The sequence below is a fragment of the Glycine soja genome, chromosome 20 (assembly GCF_004193775.1).
Source record: "Glycine soja cultivar W05 chromosome 20, ASM419377v2, whole genome shotgun sequence".
NCBI lineage: Eukaryota > Viridiplantae > Streptophyta > Magnoliopsida > Fabales > Fabaceae > Glycine > Glycine soja.
The window spans coordinates 50,033,119-50,055,705 of NC_041021.1; the positions used below are offsets into that span (position 1 = coordinate 50,033,119).

The 22,587-nt window shown below is 32.9% G+C and overlaps 2 protein-coding genes across 2 annotated transcripts; both read left to right on the forward strand.

The window, feature by feature from the left end:
* Positions 1-4,334: 4,334 nt before the first annotated feature.
* Positions 4,335-9,422, forward strand: LOC114402209. The gene is made up of 8 exons (XM_028364703.1): positions 4,335-4,532; positions 5,224-5,285; positions 5,381-5,407; positions 5,572-5,704; positions 5,782-5,853; positions 7,161-7,241; positions 7,954-8,015; positions 8,111-9,422. The coding sequence occupies exons 1-8, from the start codon at positions 4,335-4,337 to the stop codon at positions 8,175-8,177; spliced, it is 702 nt and encodes a 233-aa protein (XP_028220504.1). The 3' UTR covers positions 8,178-9,422.
* Positions 9,423-10,429: 1,007 nt separating this feature from the next.
* Positions 10,430-20,748, forward strand: LOC114403252 (phospholipase D zeta 1-like). The gene is made up of 20 exons (XM_028366083.1): positions 10,430-10,971; positions 11,853-11,954; positions 12,171-12,286; positions 12,579-12,720; positions 13,086-13,253; positions 13,982-14,155; positions 14,595-14,837; positions 14,953-15,069; positions 15,193-15,332; positions 15,436-15,585; positions 15,799-15,955; positions 16,038-16,499; positions 17,063-17,173; positions 18,127-18,273; positions 18,356-18,553; positions 18,748-18,849; positions 18,931-19,062; positions 19,488-19,553; positions 19,877-19,938; positions 20,028-20,748. The coding sequence occupies exons 1-20, from the start codon at positions 10,780-10,782 to the stop codon at positions 20,275-20,277; spliced, it is 3,231 nt and encodes a 1,076-aa protein (XP_028221884.1). The 5' UTR covers positions 10,430-10,779; the 3' UTR covers positions 20,278-20,748.
* The last annotated feature ends 1,839 nt before the right edge of the window (positions 20,749-22,587 follow it).

Consider the following 22,587-nt stretch of genomic DNA (forward strand, 5'->3'; position numbering starts at 1 on the left):
CCCCCAACCCCCAAGCGCATGCATGCATGTATGGTTAATTTGGACACCACTCTGCTTCACTTTGTTATCTAGGAGAAGTGGATGGCAAAGAGCATAGAAGAGAGCATATATAGAGAATGTGTAGAACAAAACAAAATGTTTGTGTTTTAGAGCAGCAAGGCTCTTCATTTGTCAACACAGACCTCTCTGTCGCTAATTAATAATTGACTCATTAAATGTTAATAACTAGACTTTATCTAAAAGCAGCCGAGATAATTTTGTATATTAACAACCTCTATATAATTGTGCTTTGATCCTTTCCACGTTAATTATTTTTATATTTTGCGGATGCCCAAATTCAAATTGGGTTAAATAATTGTGCGTGACGATGATGACCCCAAAACTAATCTAACACATTGTTTTTTAGAATTATTAATTAACCCAAAAATTTATTTTTGGTATGGTATTATTTAATTTGCCGCGAAACTTCAATGCCTACGTTCTTCGGATATTATTATTTTTTTATTTCATACTCCCTTCATCTCATTATAATAATTATGGTCCTATATTATTTTATACATATTAAGAAAAATTAATAAATTGATAAAAGAGAATAATAATTTTATAAAATTAATCTTATGATTATTAGTTTATTTTTAATTTTTATAACTCATATCATTAATATTATAAGAGATATAAATAAAAAAATATTACATTGAAAAATTAAAATAATAATTATTTTAGAATAATATTTTTCTTCTTACAAAAATTATTATGAGATAGGGGGAATAGTTTATTTTTACTCCATTCACATATTATATTTGATCGAGAGATGCGTGTAAGATGAATTATTTACCAAGAATGTCGCAATTTATATGAATTTAAAAAATCGATAAAAGTGATAAAATATACAAATTCTTGAAATCGAGAAGGCAAGTCTTCCTTCGCCTGATCACACGCTCCAAATCCTAAGGTTATCAATAATCAAATCCTAGTGAACAATTGAATGTCACAATGGCAAAAGGAACCTAGTCTCATTATTTATTAACCCTAAACACCTCTCATTATAGGCCCAATGGTTAGGCCCACACTATTTTTCACACGGATCAAACTTAGGTGTCCAAAATCCATAAATAATTAATCACATATTAGTGTGCTTAAGTAGTATCAAATAGATCATAATATTAGTTTGTATTTGACAAAACAAAATATTACAATTAATAACAACCCACATATATTCATAGCAAAATTCTAACATTTTCTCACTTGCGCAAAATTAATTGTGTATTTGATTTTAAAAACATTTTCAAAAATGACTCTTGGGCTAATAACATAGTACGACCACAAAACATATGGACCCAAGATATAACACCTAATTAAGACTTCATCCAACAAAAATCATATAGCACCGAATCATGGTGGTAATTACATTCCTCATTGATGCCAAATCTTTCATGATTACAAATATTACCAACTCTGTCAACTAATCATCAATGTGGAGTGTAGCAAGAAATGACGTACCAATGTGATTAAAAAATAATATCATCTTTTTCTTCGTCAGTCCTCAATTTCTCTTAAGTGCTTAAAAACTAGAGAAATTACATGGTTTATCATAAAACCATCATGCCTCAACTCCAAAATGGCATCGACCACGAGCATAGTCCTAATGACACCGTTTCAGCTCATATTTTGGTGTCGAACACATGCGCCACAATGGCCATTACAACATTAAGCTTTAATATTATTATGCATCAGCTTCAATTCCAATGTCAACCATTGACATAGTGGTCCCAACGACATCGAGTTTTAATATTACTGTGCCTCAGCTCCAATCCTGGTGTCAACCACCGGCATAGTAATCCTAATGACATTAAGCTTTAATATTATTATGTCTCATCTTCAATCCTAGTGTCGACCATCGACATAATGGTCCTAACAAGACTAAGCTTTAATATTACAGTGTCTCAGCTCTAGTCCTGTGTCGACCACCAACATATGTAGTGGTCCCAACAACATCAAGCTTTGATATTATAACATTAATGTACATAATAATGAAATTCAAATATCACCAAAAAAGGTCCAAAATTGAAAGATTAGTCAACATATGGAAAAACAACACATAACTCACACTTCCACTAACCAAACATATTATAAGATTAAAAGAACTCACAATACCCACATTATCCATTTGTCTCTTAAGAATCAAAGGCCTAAGTCCTTTGGTTAAAGGATCAACTAGCAAGGAATTTGTGTCTATATGTTAAACAACTATGACATAGTCTTTCACAAGATTTCTCATAGTCAAGTAGTTCAATTCCATGAATTTAGAATTTCTAGAAGTTTTATTGTTCTTTATATATAACACTACAACATCATTTCCATATAAAATCCTCAATGGTCTATGAATAGAGTCCATATTGTGAGGTACCACCACAAGACTCCTCAACTAAACATTATAAGTAGTAGAAACAAAGCATGCAACAAACTCTGCTTTGCATATATAGTAGAAAACACCATTCGAGTTTGTTTTTACTCTTATAGGATATCGTACTCTTAACCATCATAAAGATATATCCAAAAGTTGATTTCGTTCTATCGAGGCACCTGCCAAAATCTAAATCTATGTATCCCACGATCTCCAAGCTGTTAACTCTTCTATATGTAATCATATACCATTTGATCCTCTACAATCTCCTCTTTACCTTCTTAGTAGCTATCTAGTGATCATTCCCAAAGTTTCACTTCCAAAAGGTCTATTATTCATTTATACTTGATTAATCTCATTCTTAGGACATTGATCCTTGTTGAATCTTCTTTCTTAGGACCTCTAACGACTGGAATTTTCCTGAGTTTACAATCTCACATGTTAAATCTAATACTTTATCAATGTATGCCTTTCGAGACAACTTTAGTGTACAACATAACCTATCCTTATGAATTTCAATCTCCAATACAAAAGAATTATTACCAAGATATTTCACATCAAGGATCCAGTCAATAACTTTTTTGTCTCATGCAACATGCTAAGATCATTAAAAGTCAACATATATCATCTACATATAACATGAAGATAAATTTGCTCCCACTAACCAAAAGGGGTGTGTGTGTATATATATACACTAATCAATTTTATTCTATCTAACCCCCCCTATGTAAGTTACTTGATCATTAAGCCCTGAATCATAGAGTACTTACTATTGGTTCCACAAAAAGATATATTTTTAGATCTCGCATTTTAAATACTCCTATTTTATGCACCACTATCTAGAAGCTTGTTTCAAGCCATGAATAAACTAGGTCATTATTTCCACCAATATGAGAATCCTCAAGTTGTTGCATGTGTATTGTCTCACTCAAATCACTATTTTGAAAAGTTGTCCATCAAAGTAAGCTACATGGGTTATTATGATCCTAAAGGAACCATTTGTTGATACAAACGAAAAGGTCTAATTAAATTTAATGATTTTTTTCTGCTTGAAACCTATTGCCACCAATTTGGTCTCATACCCAAGCAGATAACAACTTTAATCCTCATCCTCACACTTGTTGGGTACCTATATACATATATCTGCAACTACAACACGCAATTTATCTATATATTAAGTTAATAAATCAAAACAATTATTACAAGTAAATTAAAAATGCATTCTTAAATTAATGGGAGTACGGTAGAAATTCTCTTTATTTTTTTTATTCCCATAAAATTATTTTAGTAATTTTAATCTCTATAATTTTGAATTCACAAAAATATCTATAATTTCAATATTTTTTTAGTTCCTATAAAATTATTTTAATACTTTAGTCTCTAAATATATTCTAAGACGAACGATAATTAAGATGAGAACACTCTAATCTTATTTTTTAACAAAATTTCTCTAATGGCAAAAATCATAAAAAAAACATATTTAAAAAATTAAAATGACTAAAATAATTTTATTGGAATACGCAAATTATGGGTATTAATTAAAGAAATATTAAATCCATAATAATATTTATTTGTGTCATTGTAATTTTTGTTCTAAATTATTTTATATAAACTAAAAAAATAATAAATAAATAAAAGAGAACAATAATTTTATAAATTAATTTTATGATTATTAATTTATTTTTGTTAATATAAGTGAAAATTAATATTATATCAAAAATTAAAAAGACAATTATTTTAATATAATTTTTTCTTAGACGCGATAAAATTATATGCCTTACCATTCCTTCCGTTCCGACGACGACCGCCGCGTTCATGTCCATTTCCCACAACCTTAAAACCGGCGGCATCTTGGTGTCCCCTTCTCTGCACCACCCTTCCTCAAGATGGTGCATAGAAGGGGACACCATGATGCCGAGAAGGGTAAATAATGTCCCACAACCTTAAAATTATATTCCCGTTGCTATTGTCTTTCAAAGCACCCTTCTCTGCCTCCCATCCTCTAATCCTCACCTTAAGACTCTTCCTTCCTTCGGTTTCCGGCATCTGGGACGCTCTCACCTGCGGCAACAACATTGCCCGCGAAGCCCTTCTCGTAATTCGACGCGGAATGTCTCTCTTCCGCCAGGTCTGTTCTCCAATTCTATTTCCACCACCATCCTCACCTCACCGTTTGTTTTTACATTTTCTGCCACTTTTGAGTGTCACATATCATAGCTGCTTATGTTATGCTGTGCTCGTTGTTTATTTAGATTTGTGTTATGGGTCTTGGGAATCAGTGCTCTTAGAGCATTGGTTAAGGAATTAAAATGAGCAGCACAATATTTTGCCTCCCAATAAAAACATTTCTACTTTTAAGTTCATGGGATTAGCATTTGCCTTGTGTTATTTATACAACATTTTTTATAATATAATATTGCCATTTTTTGTTTATGTTTTTCCATTGCATTATTTATGTAATTTTTTGTATCGACAATGGTTAGTTTTGTTAGTTTTTATTAGTGGGAGGATTCGAAACTGCGACCTCTCTCGACCTCTCCCTCCTCCCTTCTCACTTGTGCAATATAACAACTATACACTAATAATAATGTAAAACAATTTATAATTGGTATGAATTTAAGTTAAATTATTATAGAAGTCAATAAATTTATGTTAGGTGGTGGTGAGTTGTGATAGATGATAGTGCAAATGTTTTTCACTGTAAGTTCATAACATATTTTCTCGTGTTTATATTGCATCTAATATTTGTCTCTCATAGTTGTATAATCTGTTACATAAGTTGTTGTACAAATAGCATTTCCCGTTAATTTGTTGTTAAGGGTGATGTTTTGGGGTCTCTTGTGAGTTCGACAAGGCAATTCAGTTGGACCCTCGTCAAAAGGCATGCAGGATACACATTTTGGAAAACGCTTCTATCAATTCACTTTGATATTTTGGTTATGAAACATTGTGATTGTTACCGGATCTTTGGCAAAGGGGCTTATCACTTTACTACCTTAATCGGTACTTTCACTACTCCCAGCAATACTTTCCCTAGCTAAATTCAGGAAATAATCATTGTTGAAATTTTTAGTGACAAAGTTAAATTAGGTGTGGGCAAGCGCAACTACAACGTGCTACATCTGAATGTATGGAAAGGAGACTGATTTGGGTCCCTTTTGCCGTAGATTTGAAGAGGGAGCTGAGCAGTTTCGGTTAGATGTTGCACAAAATCCAAATGATACGAAAGAGTTTATATGGTGCTTTCTGTGTGAAGCTCAACTGTTTGGAGTGGATGAAGCAAGGAAGCGATATCTTGAGGCAAGTCCTTGATTCTATTACTAGGAGTTAACATGACAATGAATTGTGTAAATATTCAAATAGTTATATGAATTTAGGTTGGCAGAGACCCATGGCCGGTTATGCGAGAAGCATATAACATGTTTATAGATGGTGGGGATCCTGAAAAGGTGTGCTTTAATGCTCTTTTTCTATTAGTAGTATGTAACTATGCATTTATTATTTGATTTATTTCTGTGAGATATAAAACTATGCTTAAGTCTTCCATTAATAGCTTGAGCTAGTTTTAGGAGAGTTGGTCCTTTAAGGCAAGCCATTTCTTTATCTTCCTACACATTTACCTCATAATCCGGTAATCCTTCCCAGATTGAGTCCTTTCCAATTTACTTCGACTTAGATTTTGTCAGCCATTGTATTAATCTGATCTAATTTTCATAAACTCTGATATATTTCTTAGAACAAATTGCACTAACATCCCCTAAGGTTTAACTCCTTCACTTTTTATAACACCCTTCCGTTAACATAAATCTCTCTTGATTTCTTATATTAGATGAAGTAAGGGAGATCAGTGTAATGTTGGAAAAAGAATACGGGTAGCAAGTATAATTGTGTTAAATCTCAAGGGGTGTTAGTGAAATTTACTCTATTTCTTATGTTTGCACAAATTCTAAACTTGATCTTATCTTCTTGAAAATTAATTAATAAGCTGTTATGCCATATGTGAAGGGGATATTGCTTGTTCCTCAGTCTATTATTAACTTTGATAACTTAGGAAGTGCCTTCACATAAATTTGTTTTCATAGAAAAAGTAGAAAGTACAATGAAAAATCCACTTCTTTGTGGTGAGAAAATAAGAAATGAAAAATTACCGGTGAGGACTTTTTGAGGCTGATATTTATTGTCAAGGACCTGTCAACTACATCAGCAGCACATTGACAGAGAGTAAATTATATCAATTCAAAAATAGGGAGATGACATTATTCAAGTTGAAAATAAAAAGTCAAAAATGTTAAACCATTTTTTTTTTTGAATCAGAAGTAGAAGACCAATAGTGCAAATAGCCTAAATTTGTTTCACTTTTTAATATGGGCTTTGGATTCCATAGGCTCTTGTTTTTTAGTAAAAGTTTGTACATTTGACAGTTAGGTTTTTTTTATTTTTTATCGACAAATGTTAGTTGTTAGAATGCTAGTTTTGTTAGCAGAGGAGATCGAACCATTGAGGTTTCACTTCTTTCCTTCTCCGGTAACCATCCAATCCATCTTATATCTCCCGTTTGACAGTTAGATTAAGCTACCATATTTACAATTTTTCCTTCATGCTTATTTTATCATTTATGATCAGGTTTACAATACTTATCTTCCTTCAGTTCCCTGCATAGGCTATAATGTTTTTATTTGACTTTGTTATTGGCTCTCCAAGATTCCTTATGCATGTGCGAATGCAATCTGATACTGCAATTGATTTACCTTTCTAGCTTGTAGCTGCATTCTCTGGTAGCAGAGAAGGTGAATATTTTTATGCTTCATTATATGCTGGGCTTTATTACGAATCTGAGGTATTCTTGCAACTTCCAATATTTTTCCTTTTTACCGATTCTAGTTATTCCAATCTTAAACATAATAAGAGATTATATATCTGGTATGATGATTGATATCATTATCACCAATGAAACTCTGGTTGCTGTTTACTCAGACTCGTGGGGATGGTAAGTTGACAGAGAAAAATGTTTTTCTTTTCTTTTTTTGACATAAGGAAAACTAGATATATGTTGTTGAAATAATTGTGCATATATAGTCTAGGTCTTTCCAATTTATAAGGTTGTGACCAACTTTGCAAGAATTCAGCACAACCTTCTCTGCATGAATGAATATATTAAATTATTAATAAGGATCTGGTTTTGTTGGGGAATATTGGATTGCTTAAAATAAGGTATAAAACCCTTGGCTTGAATCCCTGAAGTTGCTTTACTTCTCTTTCTGGACACTTTGCATGGTTTCATTTCCAATTCCAACCAAACATGTGCATGCACAAATATAGACGCTCATAATAGACAAGAGAAGTATTTATTAGTTTACACACTTTCCTGTTAGTCTTTGGATTGGTAAGCACCGTTGTGAAAGTTGAAGAAAATGGACCAAACTGGAATATTGTGAATTAAAGTGCCATCTTTTACTATGCCAGAAAATTTTTACTTTTTTTTGTTTTTATTTGGTTTGAAGGTGACTTGTGAATTTGTGAATGGATGTTAATGATTTTTCCATGGGTAGAACGAAACAGATGCTGCTAAAGTTCATATAGTTGCTGCATGCCAGTCTCCTTATGGGCAAAGGTTTGGTTTTGAATATGTACACATTTCTTAGCTAGACAATGAATGCGAATTTGGAACATGAAAGGTCTGATGATTATATGGCATCTCTTGCCAAGGTTCACTGTCCCTGCCGAAATTGGGTCTTCAACTAAAACTTTTTTCAGTGTCCATTGTGCACGATGAAGCTCATTCATAAGTTTCTCTATACACTACTCACAGCATCTATAGTGAGTTACTGTGCTTGCTACTGGAACGGTTAAACAAATTTATCATATTCCTTTACCTTTTTCACTTGATTTTGTGGCCTATATGAATATTAGTAGATTCTGGTAGAAAGTTTTTAAACATGAAATTTCTTTTAATAGTGAAATCATCTTTAGATGAGTAAACTACTATTTGGTTTCTAAAAGGTTGATTTTGCACCAGGCTAGTCTTCTAATTTAGGTAAGCTTATTACGTCCATATTGAAATTTAACTCAACCATAACTTGAGGACCTATTATTCTTCTATGGATTAGGGCAGTGTCTCTTATGCTACGCTTGTCGGAAATGGCTCTAAGTCTAAGGATCAATCTTGTGAAATTTTTTGTGCATGCTTAATGAACTTTGTGTCAGATCTGGTGCATCACAACTTATTGGGGTTGATGCACCAAAAGGTTCTCCTTATGGATCAACTATTGAGGTTGATCGTGTTGGAATAGTAGGGCTTAATTCTTGTGGGCTACAGTCCTCGAGAGAGGGGTCCATAACAAATTCTAATAATCTACATGTTCGTTGTCCCTTCAACTAAAAAAAAAACGGCCTTCTAGTTCCCCACCCTCAATTTTAAATACCAACAATATCTCTCTTTTTTTTTGTTATGTACTTATGTACTCCTATCATTCTTTTTTTTGAAAAAATATGGAAAGAAACAGAAATAAACTAGTGGTTTGAATCCATTGCTCATGATCAATACCTACAACTATTGTCTTGTAAGGATTATAATGATTGTTTCCTGTTTAGGTTTGGTGGGACGCCATAGTGACTTGCAAGTATTTAGGTATTGATTTCTTTTAGTGAGTTGTATTTAGGTATTGATGATGATGATGATGTGAAGTACCACAAACATATCAATATTTTTATCTGGAGGAAATTTGAAACTTCAAAGGAGAGTAATGACATTGGCGCTGGGTCACATGATTGAGTATATAAGCTAAATACATATCTAATAACTTCTGGTTGAACATAACTTGATGTTACGAGACTCGTTGAGACATGAGGGGTGAGATTGTTTTTCAAGCAATACTTTTTTTTAACATGTTTTTCAAGCAAAACCGATTGCAAAGTGTAATTATGTAATCAGGATTTTGACACATTATATGACTGATCCAGCTAATCATATTTTCAATATTTATCCAATTGTCTTAGCCTGCCAGTGGCTGCTTTTCTATGTTTCTTTGTCTTCAACTTGGTGAATGACTTAGTCACTTAGCAGGCCCTACACTGTTCTCATGCACTAGTAAACGCAGTGTCGTCTTTTTTCATTTTTTGGGGATAGACTGTTGCAAAGCTACTTGAGTAATTCCAAATCACGGATATACACAAACCACAACCAAAATAGCATATGAATTCCGGATGAAGGGAAAAGGAAAGGAGAAATAAATCGTGGGTTCGACTCTTCTACAAATTAACATTTAATATTTGTTGATAAAAAAAATAACAGATGATTTCCAATCTATTTTGGCCATACAAATAACCTGGGGCCGCAATTTATGTTAAAAATAAGCTGCAATTCTATTTTAATATTTTTGGATTATGACTTGGCTCCTTAATGGTGGAATATAGAATCAATAATCATCCATTGAGGTAAGGTGCCGATCCGTATTAGCTTGAATTTGTTATTATTAAGGAACGCCAATCATATGCCATTTTGGCATATTCTCAGTAGTAAGCATCAAAAGTTGGATATTCTCTTCCAAACTGAAGGATATACCGCGTACATTTTCAGCCTGTGTACATTGATTTCGTCAGTTATCGATTTTTAACCAAAGTTGCCCTCCTCCTCCGTTTCACCAAATTGACAGTAACACTTTCAGGAGGCTTAAATCATTTTAAGGATCAAATCATTAGCTTACAAACTTTTGCCCTTTGATTATTAAACTTTATTTGCCTTGTTACTTCATTCCACAGCCAAATAAATTCGAAGATAATTTTAATATGCTAGCGTTATTTTGTATTATTTAATATTATAGTATGAAAATTTTTCTAATTTTCTATACCAGCAACAACAGTAAAACCACTGAAAAAAAAAACAGTGAAAGAAGTTTCTTAAAAAATCACACTAGAAGTTGTTGTTTACACATTATTGTTTGTTTCCATACTTCTTTCTTACCCCCATTAAACTCAAAATAGAAGATTTTTGTTTTCTTTTTTCCATGTTATAAGTATCAACATTTTGATTTGCTACACAACACCTACTCAAAGATTAAATTTTTTTATCGAAGTAGATTGTACCTTCTCTAACACAAAGTCTTCTTCATGCACATAACTAAAAGAAATTAAACTCCTGATCATATATTTAAAAAAATCAGTTATTTATCAGCTAATTGTTAACTGTTGTTATTATTGGTCATTAGTTTTACCAAAGATATGTAGGTATTCGGATTACGGAAGCTGAAGAATACCGAAAACTCTGACAAAAACTATAAAACCCGCAACACTGTTTGTTGTCTTTGCTTCATTAAATAAAGTACCGTGCTCTCAACTTAACTCAACTTGTGAAGTAACTGTCTGTCTCCAACATTCCCATGTCGTCTGAGCCACTGCTTCCACCGTCGGAAGCATTGCCAGAATCTCACCACCCCTCCCGGCGATGCGGCGAACCGGCGTGGATTTTCGAAGAATTGCCGACGGCGACCATCGTTTCCGTGTCGAGACCAGAGACCGGAGACATTAGTCCAATCCTACTTTCTTATACCATTGAGTTGCAGTACAAACAGGCACCCACTTGTTTCTTGCTATTTTTCATCTTACTTTTCTACGTAGAATCAATTTTCTCCAATTTTTTTCACAGTTTTAAGCTTGTGGTCCAAGTTATATTGGCAATCATGTCACGTGCTATCGCGTGAATATCATTATTTTTGCAGCTTTGTCGAATATTATTCAGCTAATTTGAGCGGGAAAGATAAACGAACTGCTGTGGTTTTGTTTTGCCAAGTGATCTTCAATGGGGTGGTTTCAATTTTTCTATTGTCACTTTGTGAACCCACCCAATTGGGTAGACGCATCCAATTCAGTTATTATTAGTATTATGCCTACAATTGGAAGATGTTAAGAAGACGGAAGAGAACTATAATAGCAAATTAGTATTTGTTGATTATTTTGCCTATTCAAATATGAGTTTAATGACGGATCAAAAAATGAGTTTAATATGTATCCTTTATATGACTTATTATAGAAGTTAATAAACTTACCATGGTTATTTGTGATTGGATGATAACATAAAATACCTTTATAGTTTATACGGTATCATATGTTGCCTAATGTCTTTAGATATTCCTTTAGTAGTAAATATTATTTATTTGTGGTTACCATCTATGGTTCGATCTGGAGTTTAACATGTATAGCTGCCAATCTGTGTATCTTTGCACGTTAATTGAGGGACCTCCTACAGTTCTACGAATTTGAATTGTTCATAAATTATATGAATGTCAGTTATTTACACTTTACATACACCTAAGTTAGTTAGTTATATATCCTTTTGGGACGTAGACTATAAGCTTTTGATGTAATAAATTATGATTATGATGTCAAGCGGTGCAGTTCCAATCCAACATTTCAACTAATGTCTAGGTAGTTGTTACATTTGTACATTTCACAGTTCAAGTGGCGTCTAGTGAAGAAGGCATCACAACTTCTCTATTTACAGTTCTGTTTGCGGAAACGTGCATTAATTGAAGATTTTCATGACAAGCAAGAGCAGGTTTGCACATTAATTTTGCAGTATTGTTTCTTTCATTTAATCTTTTTGGCCTCCCCAACCTCACACTTCAACTTAGGTTCCAAAACCTGATTCTTTATCATGTTACTCCGTTGTTATTAAGTGAAGATACATATCTCCATTAGTTTAGTTTCCTTCATTACATTTGATATAGCTGATTCAGCCTAATTGCTAATGTAATACCGCTGTCTTGTGAAGTTAAAAGAATGGCTTCACAACTTAGGAATAGTAGATCAAACGGTAATGGTACAAGATGACGAAGAACCTGATGATGGAGCTGTGCCTTTACACCATGAAGACAGTGTTAAAAACAGGTATTTTAGTTTATATCATTATAAAATAGAAAACTGGTATCTGATGCACTTTTAAGCTAATTTATATCATTATAAAATAGAAAACTGATATCTTTCAAAAGCTTAAGGATTTTAAGAGTACATAATTTGTGTTTTTTTATTTTAATAAAAGAATGCAGTCATTATATCTCTAACATCAAGTTATACCAAATAAAGCCTTTTTATGTTTAGTAGCTAATTAGCTATAATTCTTTAGTATTTCTTCCTGAAAGGGCTTAAACAAACATACTTATTAATTTGGTTTTTTGTAAAGATATGTTCCATCTGTTGCTGCTCTATCAATAATCCGTCCATCAATAGGAGGGCAGCAGACAATTGCAGATAGAGCCAAAGTCGCAATGCAGGGTTATTTGAATCGATTCTTGGGAAACCTGGATATTGTGAATTCTCAAGAGGTAAACAATTGAAGCTTTAAAGTTGGCAATTGTTGGATTTGTTTTAGATAATGTTTAGCAGACCTTCAGATATATGTAGGGTATTTTGTTCAAGATGACATTGTTTCCATGATAGAACTGTTTTTGTTCATCTCCTCTTGTCTAGTTCAATACCTGTGCCTACTTCTATAGAATTTATGCTTTGTAAATCTGTTTTCTGACTTTTTTCTTCAGTGTGGTCTACACTTATATATATAACTAAGGAACTTTATATGATTTTGGTTTTAGATATACAGTTTATTTATATGATGCTCCATTACCATGTACCTAATGCGACTTCTCTGGAGCTAAAATTATCTTTCCTAACATATGGTTTTGGATTATAGGTCTGCAGGTTTTTGGAAGTCTCCAGGCTATCCTTTTTACAGGAGTATGGTCCCAAACTGAAAGAGGGATATGTAATGGTGAAGCATTTGTCAAATATTTCACAGGATTCAGATGTATCATGCTTCCCATGCAATTGGTTTCACTGTTGTAATAACAGCTGGAAGAAGGTTTGGTTCTGCAGTATATTTTTGGTGACAAAGCATAATTTAATTTCTTTGGCTGCATGTTATTCCGATGTTACATCATACATGCATTTGAAGCTGTTTGGTTAATTTGATGACACTGAGTTTTTCTTATTTAGAGAGTATCTGATTTTTTAGTCAACCCTAGAGGAGTATTCTAGGTTTATCAGGGAAGTACCCTGCCAAGAGGAACACTCTTGGATTGTTCTGCATCAATAAACTGACTATGTAATGTGGAGAAAAGTAAGGGATGCGACCAACAGAAAAATTGAATGTTACTATATGCTTATATATTTAATAGTAATCTCTTGGACTTGATTACATGGAATGCTTCAAGTTTCAAGTAATCAAGTCATAATTCTGTATGGAGCTCTGTAAAGGTATTGACAAATGTATGAATTACTCTGTTAGTATGTATAGAGTATTAGCTATAACCTATCTGCCTTCCAAAAAAAAAAAATTAGCTATAACCTATCAAGTTTTTTTTGGGTACATTGTGACCTATCAAATTTATTAACATTAATGGAAAGTAATTTAACATGTTTTAATAAAATGTTAAATTAGGGAACAAATTTAAAATGTATGATACCTCTGATGTAGCAATCCCTCTTTATAGTATTATGTGGTCTCCTACTGTCCTACAACTGTTTCTTTTTCCTTTTTTTTTTCTTTTTTTCAGTTCATTTAATCTAGAAACTGTTGTCTGCACACAGGTATGGTCTGTTTTGAAACCTGGGTTTTTGGCCTTCCTGGATGATCCCTTTAACAACAAACCACTGGATATAATGATTTTTGATATCCTCCCTTACTCAAATGGAGATGGAGGGACCAAAATATTTTTAGCTGATCCTGTAAAAGAACGCAACCCTTTGCGTTACACATTCAAGGTAATCAAATTTTGTCTCTTAGGCTCTTTATGAATTCTGATCTTTAAGATTAAAAATGGTTAGGTCTCTTATGGGCTGTATCTGTTCTTTGTTATTACAGTCCGTCAAAAGCAACTAGATTGACCTGATATTACAAAATTCGAAAGATGCAACTGTTTTTAGATTTCCTGTTAACTAATATGATAACTATCATTCACAAAGATCAAAGACTTACCTTCTACAGACATATAATGTTTTCAGCTTCTTCCTTTTTCCTTTTCTCATTAACCCTTAGAAATCTTGGTCATCAAATTTTAATACAGTACAATCTATTGTATTTTGGTCTCAGAAGTTTAGTCCATAAACAACCAATTTATGGGGGAAAAACAGAATACTAGTGATAACAACCTTCTGTTTTGCTCCCAAAATTTTATTAAAAATTGTTTGAAATTATTAATAGGTTACTAGTGGAAATAGGAGCATATTGTTGAGAACTACCAGCAGTGCTAAAGTAAAAGCTTGGGTTACTGCAATCAATGAAGCTAGTCTAAGACCTCTTGAGGGCTGGTGTTGTCCTCATCGCTTTGGTTCCTTTGCTCCCATAAGAGGTTTGACTGAAGATGGGAGCCAAGCCCAATGGTTTGTTGATGGACAGGCAGCATTTGAAGCAATTGCTACTTCAATTCAAGATGCAAAGTCAGAGGTACACATTTCCGTTGTTAACCAATAATATATATATATATATATATATATATATATATATATATATTGGTTTCCTAATTCAATTTTAATAATAAGAGAATGGAAACTGGTTGCAGATCTTCATTACGGGTTGGTGGTTGTGCCCAGAGCTATATCTGAGACGGCCTTTTGATAGCTTTTCTACCTCTCGGTTAGATTCATTACTAGAAGAAAAGGCTAACCAAGGGGTTCAGGTACACTTACTACTCTCATCAATACAGTCAAGTTTGTTTTTGTTCATCTTAGAAGATTTAATTCTTTCTAAGATTGATTTACAATAAAGAGAATAATGCTTATGCCATTAAATGATCCAACAGATCTATGTGCTTCTCTACAAGGAGGTTTCTCTAGCTTTAAAAATCAACAGCTTGTACAGTATGAGAAGACTGTTCAAAATTCATGAGAATGTGAGGGTATTACGCTATCCTGATCATTTCGCTGCTCGTGTGTATTTATGGTATGTACTATTTATTAATAAATGAAGTTTGAACATCATAGTATAAATTCAGGTGGAACCTTATTCACGTGTATATGATGAATACTGGCTTGGTTTGTTACAGGTCACACCATGAAAAACTTGTAATTATTGATTACAAGATTTGCTATATCGGAGGATTAGATTTATGCTTTGGTCGATATGACACACCTGAACATAAAGTGGGTGACTGTCCTTCTGTAATATGGCCTGGAAAGGACTATTACAACCCAAGGTATTTCTTTTCCTATTTTTTATGAAACAGTGTACTGTATATGTTACAACATGAAACGTTCAACTTCCTTAACGCTGTAGGTTCCATTTTAATGCATTTAGCCATGTCATATGCATTACAATTAGCCGTGTTGGAGCCTTCACTATTGCTGATGAGTCTGCTTTTCTAAGTTCTTAGTAATATTATATAATTTGTAATTTTGTTGGTTGATAGAGAATCTGAGCCAAATTCATGGGAAGACACCATGAAAGATGAATTGGATCGCAAGAAGTATCCCCGTATGCCATGGCACGATGTCCATTGTGCTCTTTGGGGACCTCCCTGTCGTGACATTGCTCGGCACTTTGTTCAACGTTGGAACCATGCTAAGGTATACAAAATGATGTTATTTCATCTTAAACGTTTTATTATTATTTTCTTCATCCTATCTTACATGGTGAAGCATATCATAGAGAACTAAAGCTCCAAATGAACATGGAATTCCGCTACTTATGCCTCACCATCACATGGTCCTCCCTCATTACATGGGAAGAAGCAAAGAGATAGACATTGATGAAAAGAAAGACAAAGACAAGAGGAAAGGAATTGGCAGGCAGGATTCATTTTCCTCAGAGTCTCCAATGCAGGATATACCACTACTTTTGCCTCAAGAAGCTGATGGACTAGATACTTCAAATGGAGATCATACAAATTTAAGTGAAAATTTTCCATTGTTGTCCCAAAAGCTGGAGCATGAAACTTTAGTTTCAGACACCCAGATGAAAGGGTTTCAAGATGAAGTTGTTCCTTTAAACTTGGGGGCACAACCTGTTGCCAATGCTCTAGATGATTGGTGGGAAACACCAGAAGAAACCAATGATGACATTACTTTGGAATATGGAGAAGTTGGTCCACGTACTACCTGTCACTGTCAGGTTAGTATGATGCCTTTGTGGATCTTCTATGTAAAATGTGAAGTTTTTCAAATTTGCACCGGTCCTTGTAAAATTAATTTCTCTTTCTTAGAACAGTCTACAAGGACCGGTAAAATATGACTTCAGTAGTTATTAGTAGAAAATTGTACCAATATTAATTAGATCATAAATATCACATTATTCTTCAGCTGCTGTAAATTCTTTATAAAAGGGGGAAAAGTTTACAATGGTGTGAAGAATAATTATTTTGTGGATGATATGCCATGTCAGAAACCATATGCTTAATACAGAAAGGATCCGTAAACTATAAAACCCAAATTTGCAAAATTTTGCTCCTAGAATAATTCTGGGAAGGATTGTTCTGCTGTTTCTGTTTGGGTTGGCAATATAACTCATATTTGTACCAAAACAATTGGTCATATCATCAATTGTTTATCCATATTTATGTACAGAATCTAGCACAACATATTGGTTCTTAGTTTGGGAGTTATCCTAATTTATGTCAATATAAGTTTACATAATTATTTATCTGCCACAATCTTGGATGTATGTGAAATCCACAGGTAATCAGAAGTGTCAGCCAGTGGTCTGCTGGAACAAGTCAGCCTGAAGAAAGCATTCACACTGCATATTGTTCTCTTATTGAAAAAGCAAAGCATTTTATCTACATTGAGGTAAATTAATTACTGTACTTTCCTTGATCTTGCTTCATGTTGATAAGTATTTCCTGCTGAGCATTGCATCAAAATGAATCATATTTTCATAGTGATCTCAAGACAAATGTTCTTGACTTCTTGTTCTGCATTATATGATGCTTTAGGAAACATGGGGTAGATTGCATTGCTTTTATTGCGCTTAACAAATTCGAATGTCATATATGAATATGATTGACTGACAGTGCTATTTTGAATACATTTTTCCTGTGAGTATCTTAAGATATTTAGCCATTGGGATTATTATGTAGTAAATACATGAAAGTTAGTCTGTCAGGTATTAATTTTCCAATCTTTGTATTGGTTGGGTTGACAATTGTCAGATAAGATCAACATCCAAAGTCATGATATAAATTCATCATCTTCAAGCCATATTAATAAAAAAATGTAGCATTTAAAGATTATATTAATGAAGGCAGGGGGAGAGAAGAACTTAACACCAGTTACATGTGACACCTAAAGATTAGCTTGCAGTGCTAATTGGCAAATGTTATACAAGAAAGGATCAAGATACTCTAAAGTATACTCTGCCGTCTGCACTTTTGAGTTTTGAGGCTAAAACAGTGTTAATAACTATAAATTAAAAATACAGATTTTGATACAAGAACATGATAACAGACTATAAATTTGTTGGAATTCATTCCTATATTCTTTATTTTTCATTGGCGATTAGCCGATTAGAACTTCATCCTCTAAAGTGCATGGTGCACTTCAAGGATCCAAATCGTTAATACAAAAGACACCTGTGTTATAGCAATAGTAGGTTTGTGATAAGTATTGAATTAAGCTTTGACTGGTTGCTTACATTGTGCATATATCATAGTGGTGATGTACTAAAGAATTTCATACTTAGACTAATAAAATCACATTTTCCCAATTCTTCTCTTTGTCTTTCTCATTTTGTTTCCATTCAGAACCAATTTTTCATATCAGGTCTAGCAGGGGATGACATAATACTCAACCGTGTTTTGGAAGCACTATACAGGCGTATTTTGCAAGCCCACAAAGATCAGAAAGATTTTAGAGTTATAATTGTGATGCCCCTCTTGCCTGGTTTCCAGGTAACTGTGCTTACCTTTTTTTTATAACACCAATCCTCTTTGCTGTAGACTTGAATATTTTTCTGTTGTAAGCTATTAACAGGGTGGTCTGGATGATGGTGGTGCTGCTACTGTAAGAGCCTTAACACACTGGCAGTATCGAACAATTTCTAGAGAAAATCACTCCATATTAGACAATCTTGAAGCTATACTTGGTCCTAAGACACAAGATTATATTTCTTTCTATGGTCTACGATCTCATGGCAGACTTTATGAAAATGGCCCTGTGGCTACAAGTCAGGTATCTTACCATATATATTGAAACATCTTTTGATTTTGCTTTTAAAACATCAAATATTTTTCTCTGAGCCAAAAGAGATCTTGGAAAAGTGCAATTTGGATCTCCTAGATCTTGTGCACAACTTTTAACTTTTATAATGATTTAACAGCTCAAATATTTGTCTTATTTGGTGTATAATTCCCATATTGATACAGGTATATGTGCACAGTAAATTGATGATAATTGATGACCGTATAGCTTTTATTGGATCATCTAATATAAATGACCGAAGTTTGCTTGGATTAAGAGACTCTGAGGTACATTTGATATCTTCTTTAGTCTCTATAATCTATCTATTTCTAGGAGCATGTGTGATTGTAATAATTTTCATCAACCAGATTGGAGTGCTTATAGAAGACAAAGAATATGTTGACTCATTGATGAATGGAAAACCATGGAAGGCTGGGAAATTTTCCTACAGCCTCCGCTGCTCCCTATGGTCTGAGCACCTTGGTCTTCATGCCGGAGAGGTTAGTAAAAATGACCAAATTTGGGCTTTTATGCTACATGTCACAGCAGCACAGGCTCTGACAAGCAGTCTATCTTTTATTGATTAATGAGAAGAATAAACAAGTTTGGAAAAATTAGACTCCTTGTTTTTATTTTTATTTTTTATTGATTATAAATGTGCTTGTGCAATGACAAAATCTGTAAAACTATGAGATGATGAAGTTGCATTAGCAGTTTCATCACATTCATGCTTGCATAAGTCATAGATAGAGAGGAAAAGCATCACTCGCTTATTCCCTGGTAGTTTGCTCAACCATAATTTCCATGAGCAACCGTACTGACTATATAACCATTATTTTTCCTATTCGTCTGTTATCTTTTCACAATATATATATTCATCTGTTTACGTTACTTGATAAGGTCCTCCTACTCTTTCTCGTAACAGATCAGTAAAATCAGTGATCCGGTGGCAGATACAACCTACAAGGACTTGTGGTCAGCAACTGCAAAGGTTAGACTTTGTCTTACTGGTTTGTGCATTTCCTCTTTGATATTGTGTGATTTAAGACTTTAAGCATTATTTATCAACAACATCGTAGCCGATCAAGATGTTAAAAATTGCAATCTTCCTTTAGGACCCCATATTTAATAATTGAGCTCAATTTTTTCCTTGAACACATAATGGCTGATATAAGATATTTGAAATATATAAGGCAGAATAAAAAAAATATATTTTTCTTAAACAAGCATGATACAGTCACATGTTGACTTTATTTTTTGATGAACACACGTTATTTGACTATGTAATGATGTAAACTTCGATACGTTTGACAGGAAAATACTAGGATATACCATGAGGTCTTTGCTTGCATTCCCAACAATCAGATACACTCAAGGTGTGTGGATTTTTCCCAATTTTCTGATTATCTCTTGTTACTTTCAGTTTATCCTTTCTTATAATGTACAACTTTACAATAATATGCAGAGCTGCACTTCGGCAAAGCATGGTTCACTGGAAAGAAAAACTTGGTCATACCACCATAGATATGGGAATAGCCCCAGATAAGTTGGTCTGTCATGAGAATGGAGAAATCAAAATAATAGACCCTATAGATAGGTTGAAGTCTGTGAAGGGACATCTTGTTTCCTTTCCCTTGGAGTTCATGCGTGAGGAAGATCTTAGACCAGCTGTTATTGAGAGCGAGTTTTATGTCGCTCCTCAAGTATATCATTAAGTAAATATGTTGCTTTGCGGGCACTCTTTAGAAGGGAAATGTGGAAGATAAGCTTGGAGACAAAGGATTGAACACAATGGAAAAGAAAGCTGAAGGAGAAAGGATACACAATATGGTTATAAATTAGTTATGGCTCTTAGCTACAGTTTAGAAAGGAAGTGGTTATGCAGAATCCTTCTTGCTTAAAAAAAAAAAAAAGTATGCACGGTTAGTAAGTGTGGAAGTATGTGAAAATCGTTGCAAATAACATTGTTCAGAATTAAATGGCAGTATTCTATCTCACCAGAAGAATTGATGGCAATATGCCATGCAACCTTCATATGTTAGCACTAATTCTTTTTTTCTTTTTGACTGGATACTGCCCTAATTCATTCATTGTAAAGGAATTTGTATATATATTCTTCTTCTATTGACCTGGGAATTGTTCATGTATGATTCTTTGATAAGGTTATTAAGTGCATGTTTATTTCAGATTATTTTTAAAAATAATAATTGCTTTATTTGGGGAAAACCCACACAACAAGAATGGAAGATTGAAGAAGCACAAAGCATACTATATATGGAGAAATTAAATAACAAAAAAACAAATTTATTATCATGGTTTGACATTTTTGGCGCGTGTCCACAAAAACCTTCAATAAATATTTACTGTTTCAAATAAGATAACACGTTTTTTAGACAAATTTAAATTAAAAAAAAAAAAAAAATCCTCTCCAGGTAGTGTATCATCTTACATATCCAAGGCTCTCACTCAAAAGTTGCAATGAATGATTGACACTCTCTCACTTGTAAGAGACCCCTTATGGGGTATATCTTAGAATCACTTTTTTTTTTACTTGGGTACATTACAACTTTTTTAGGTTCTGGTGTCTTTTTTCATCTAAAGGACTTTTATTTATAGTAGTAATGGACAAGTAATATTTTAAAAAGCCCGATTGGATAAGTAGTAATTAATGTCTTCTTACGATTTTAAGAGTCACCTCCTTCGGAAATTATCATATTGATAGTCACCATTCACCACATTTTTCTTATCTTTGCATCGATAAATGATGGATCTATATGACTGACCAAGTAAATATTTGCATAAATATTGATAGCTATCATCAACGAATCGATGCAAATATTTTCATACAGATCCATCATTAACTCCATCGTGATGCTTTAATACTTGTATGATCGGATGTATGGACTATGGTTGCACCTTTAGCTTTGATTCAATTATTGGAGAAGAATGCGAACGTAACAAGGATCAAAAATTGAACACAACATAAAAATAAAAATAAAAAACACAAATTTAACTTGAATTGTGATATCTCTTTCATTTATTCAGAGCATACTTTTTACAATTTAAGGAGTCGTCTCTTTTAAAAAGTGTCATCACACGCATATCAATAATCACCACATTTTTCTTATATCAATTTATTATATCTCAAAAAATTATACACTTAAATTAGTGGTTGAAAATTTGTAATTAATATTCTCAGCATGTTTTTGTTAGAGAGGACTTTTGAAAAATAAACGATTATTTTTTAAAAAACAATTTCAACCAAGCATGTAATAAATTAATTATTATGCGCTCCGTTTTTAATTGTACCGAAATAATTTTCAAATAACATTATGTCTGCATCTAATCTCTCTCAGAAACACGATTTGTAGTGGTTATGAAATTAATAAAGCAATATTTTTATTTACATTAAAAAAAAAACAACTTTTTTGTTAACATTATAATAATAAATTAGGAAATTCGTACCATACAAATTAAGCACGCTCGTTTACTTTCTAGTATATCAAAACCTTGAACAGTTTATAAAGCTATAAAATAAGTTATTAAAAATTGATATGATTAAAAAAAATAGTGTAAACAAAAGTGTATATCATTATCAAAATAAATATATTGCGCTTGTTAAATGAAATTAATTAATTAATTAATTAGAAGAATCACTTTAAAAACAAATTGAAAAAAAAACTGAACGCATACACGCTATTTAAAATATATTAATGGAATAAAAAAGAGATGGAAAAACGTTTAGGAATTACATAATATATTTGTGATTCAACAAGAATTCTAACTAGGTTGATTGGTCAAATAATATACATAAATTCTTATGACTTTGATACCTAAGTTTAATTACGATGAATAGAAATTATTTGTGATCCCTTATGAAATTTGTTTTTATAATTAAAATTATGTGGTTTTTTTACCGCAAAAGTGACTATGACTATATTCAACCTTTGAAATCAAGAAAGTTTAATTCCATTAATTGAACATACATATGATGTGTGAATTATTGAAAATTTTTTCATACTACC

What these genes read in the sequence shown, in the direction of transcription:
- LOC114402209 (XM_028364703.1), top strand. Translation starts at nt 4,335, where the DNA reads ATGTCCCACAACCTTAAAATTATATTCCCGTTGCTATTGTCTTTCAAA. An exon ending in TCACTTTACTACCTTAATCG is followed by an intron (nt 5,408 to 5,571) that starts GTACTTTCACTA and finishes CTTTTGCCGTAG; the next exon opens with ATTTGAAGAGGGAGCTGAGC. An exon ending in CAGTCTCCTTATGGGCAAAG is followed by an intron (nt 8,016 to 8,110) that starts GTTTGGTTTTGA and finishes TCTCTTGCCAAG; the next exon opens with GTTCACTGTCCCTGCCGAAA.
- LOC114403252 (XM_028366083.1), top strand. Translation starts at nt 10,780, where the DNA reads ATGTCGTCTGAGCCACTGCTTCCACCGTCGGAAGCATTGCCAGAATCT. An exon ending in ATATTGTGAATTCTCAAGAG is followed by an intron (nt 12,721 to 13,085) that starts GTAAACAATTGA and finishes TTTGGATTATAG; the next exon opens with GTCTGCAGGTTTTTGGAAGT. An exon ending in GTAATAACAGCTGGAAGAAG is followed by an intron (nt 13,254 to 13,981) that starts GTTTGGTTCTGC and finishes GTCTGCACACAG; the next exon opens with GTATGGTCTGTTTTGAAACC.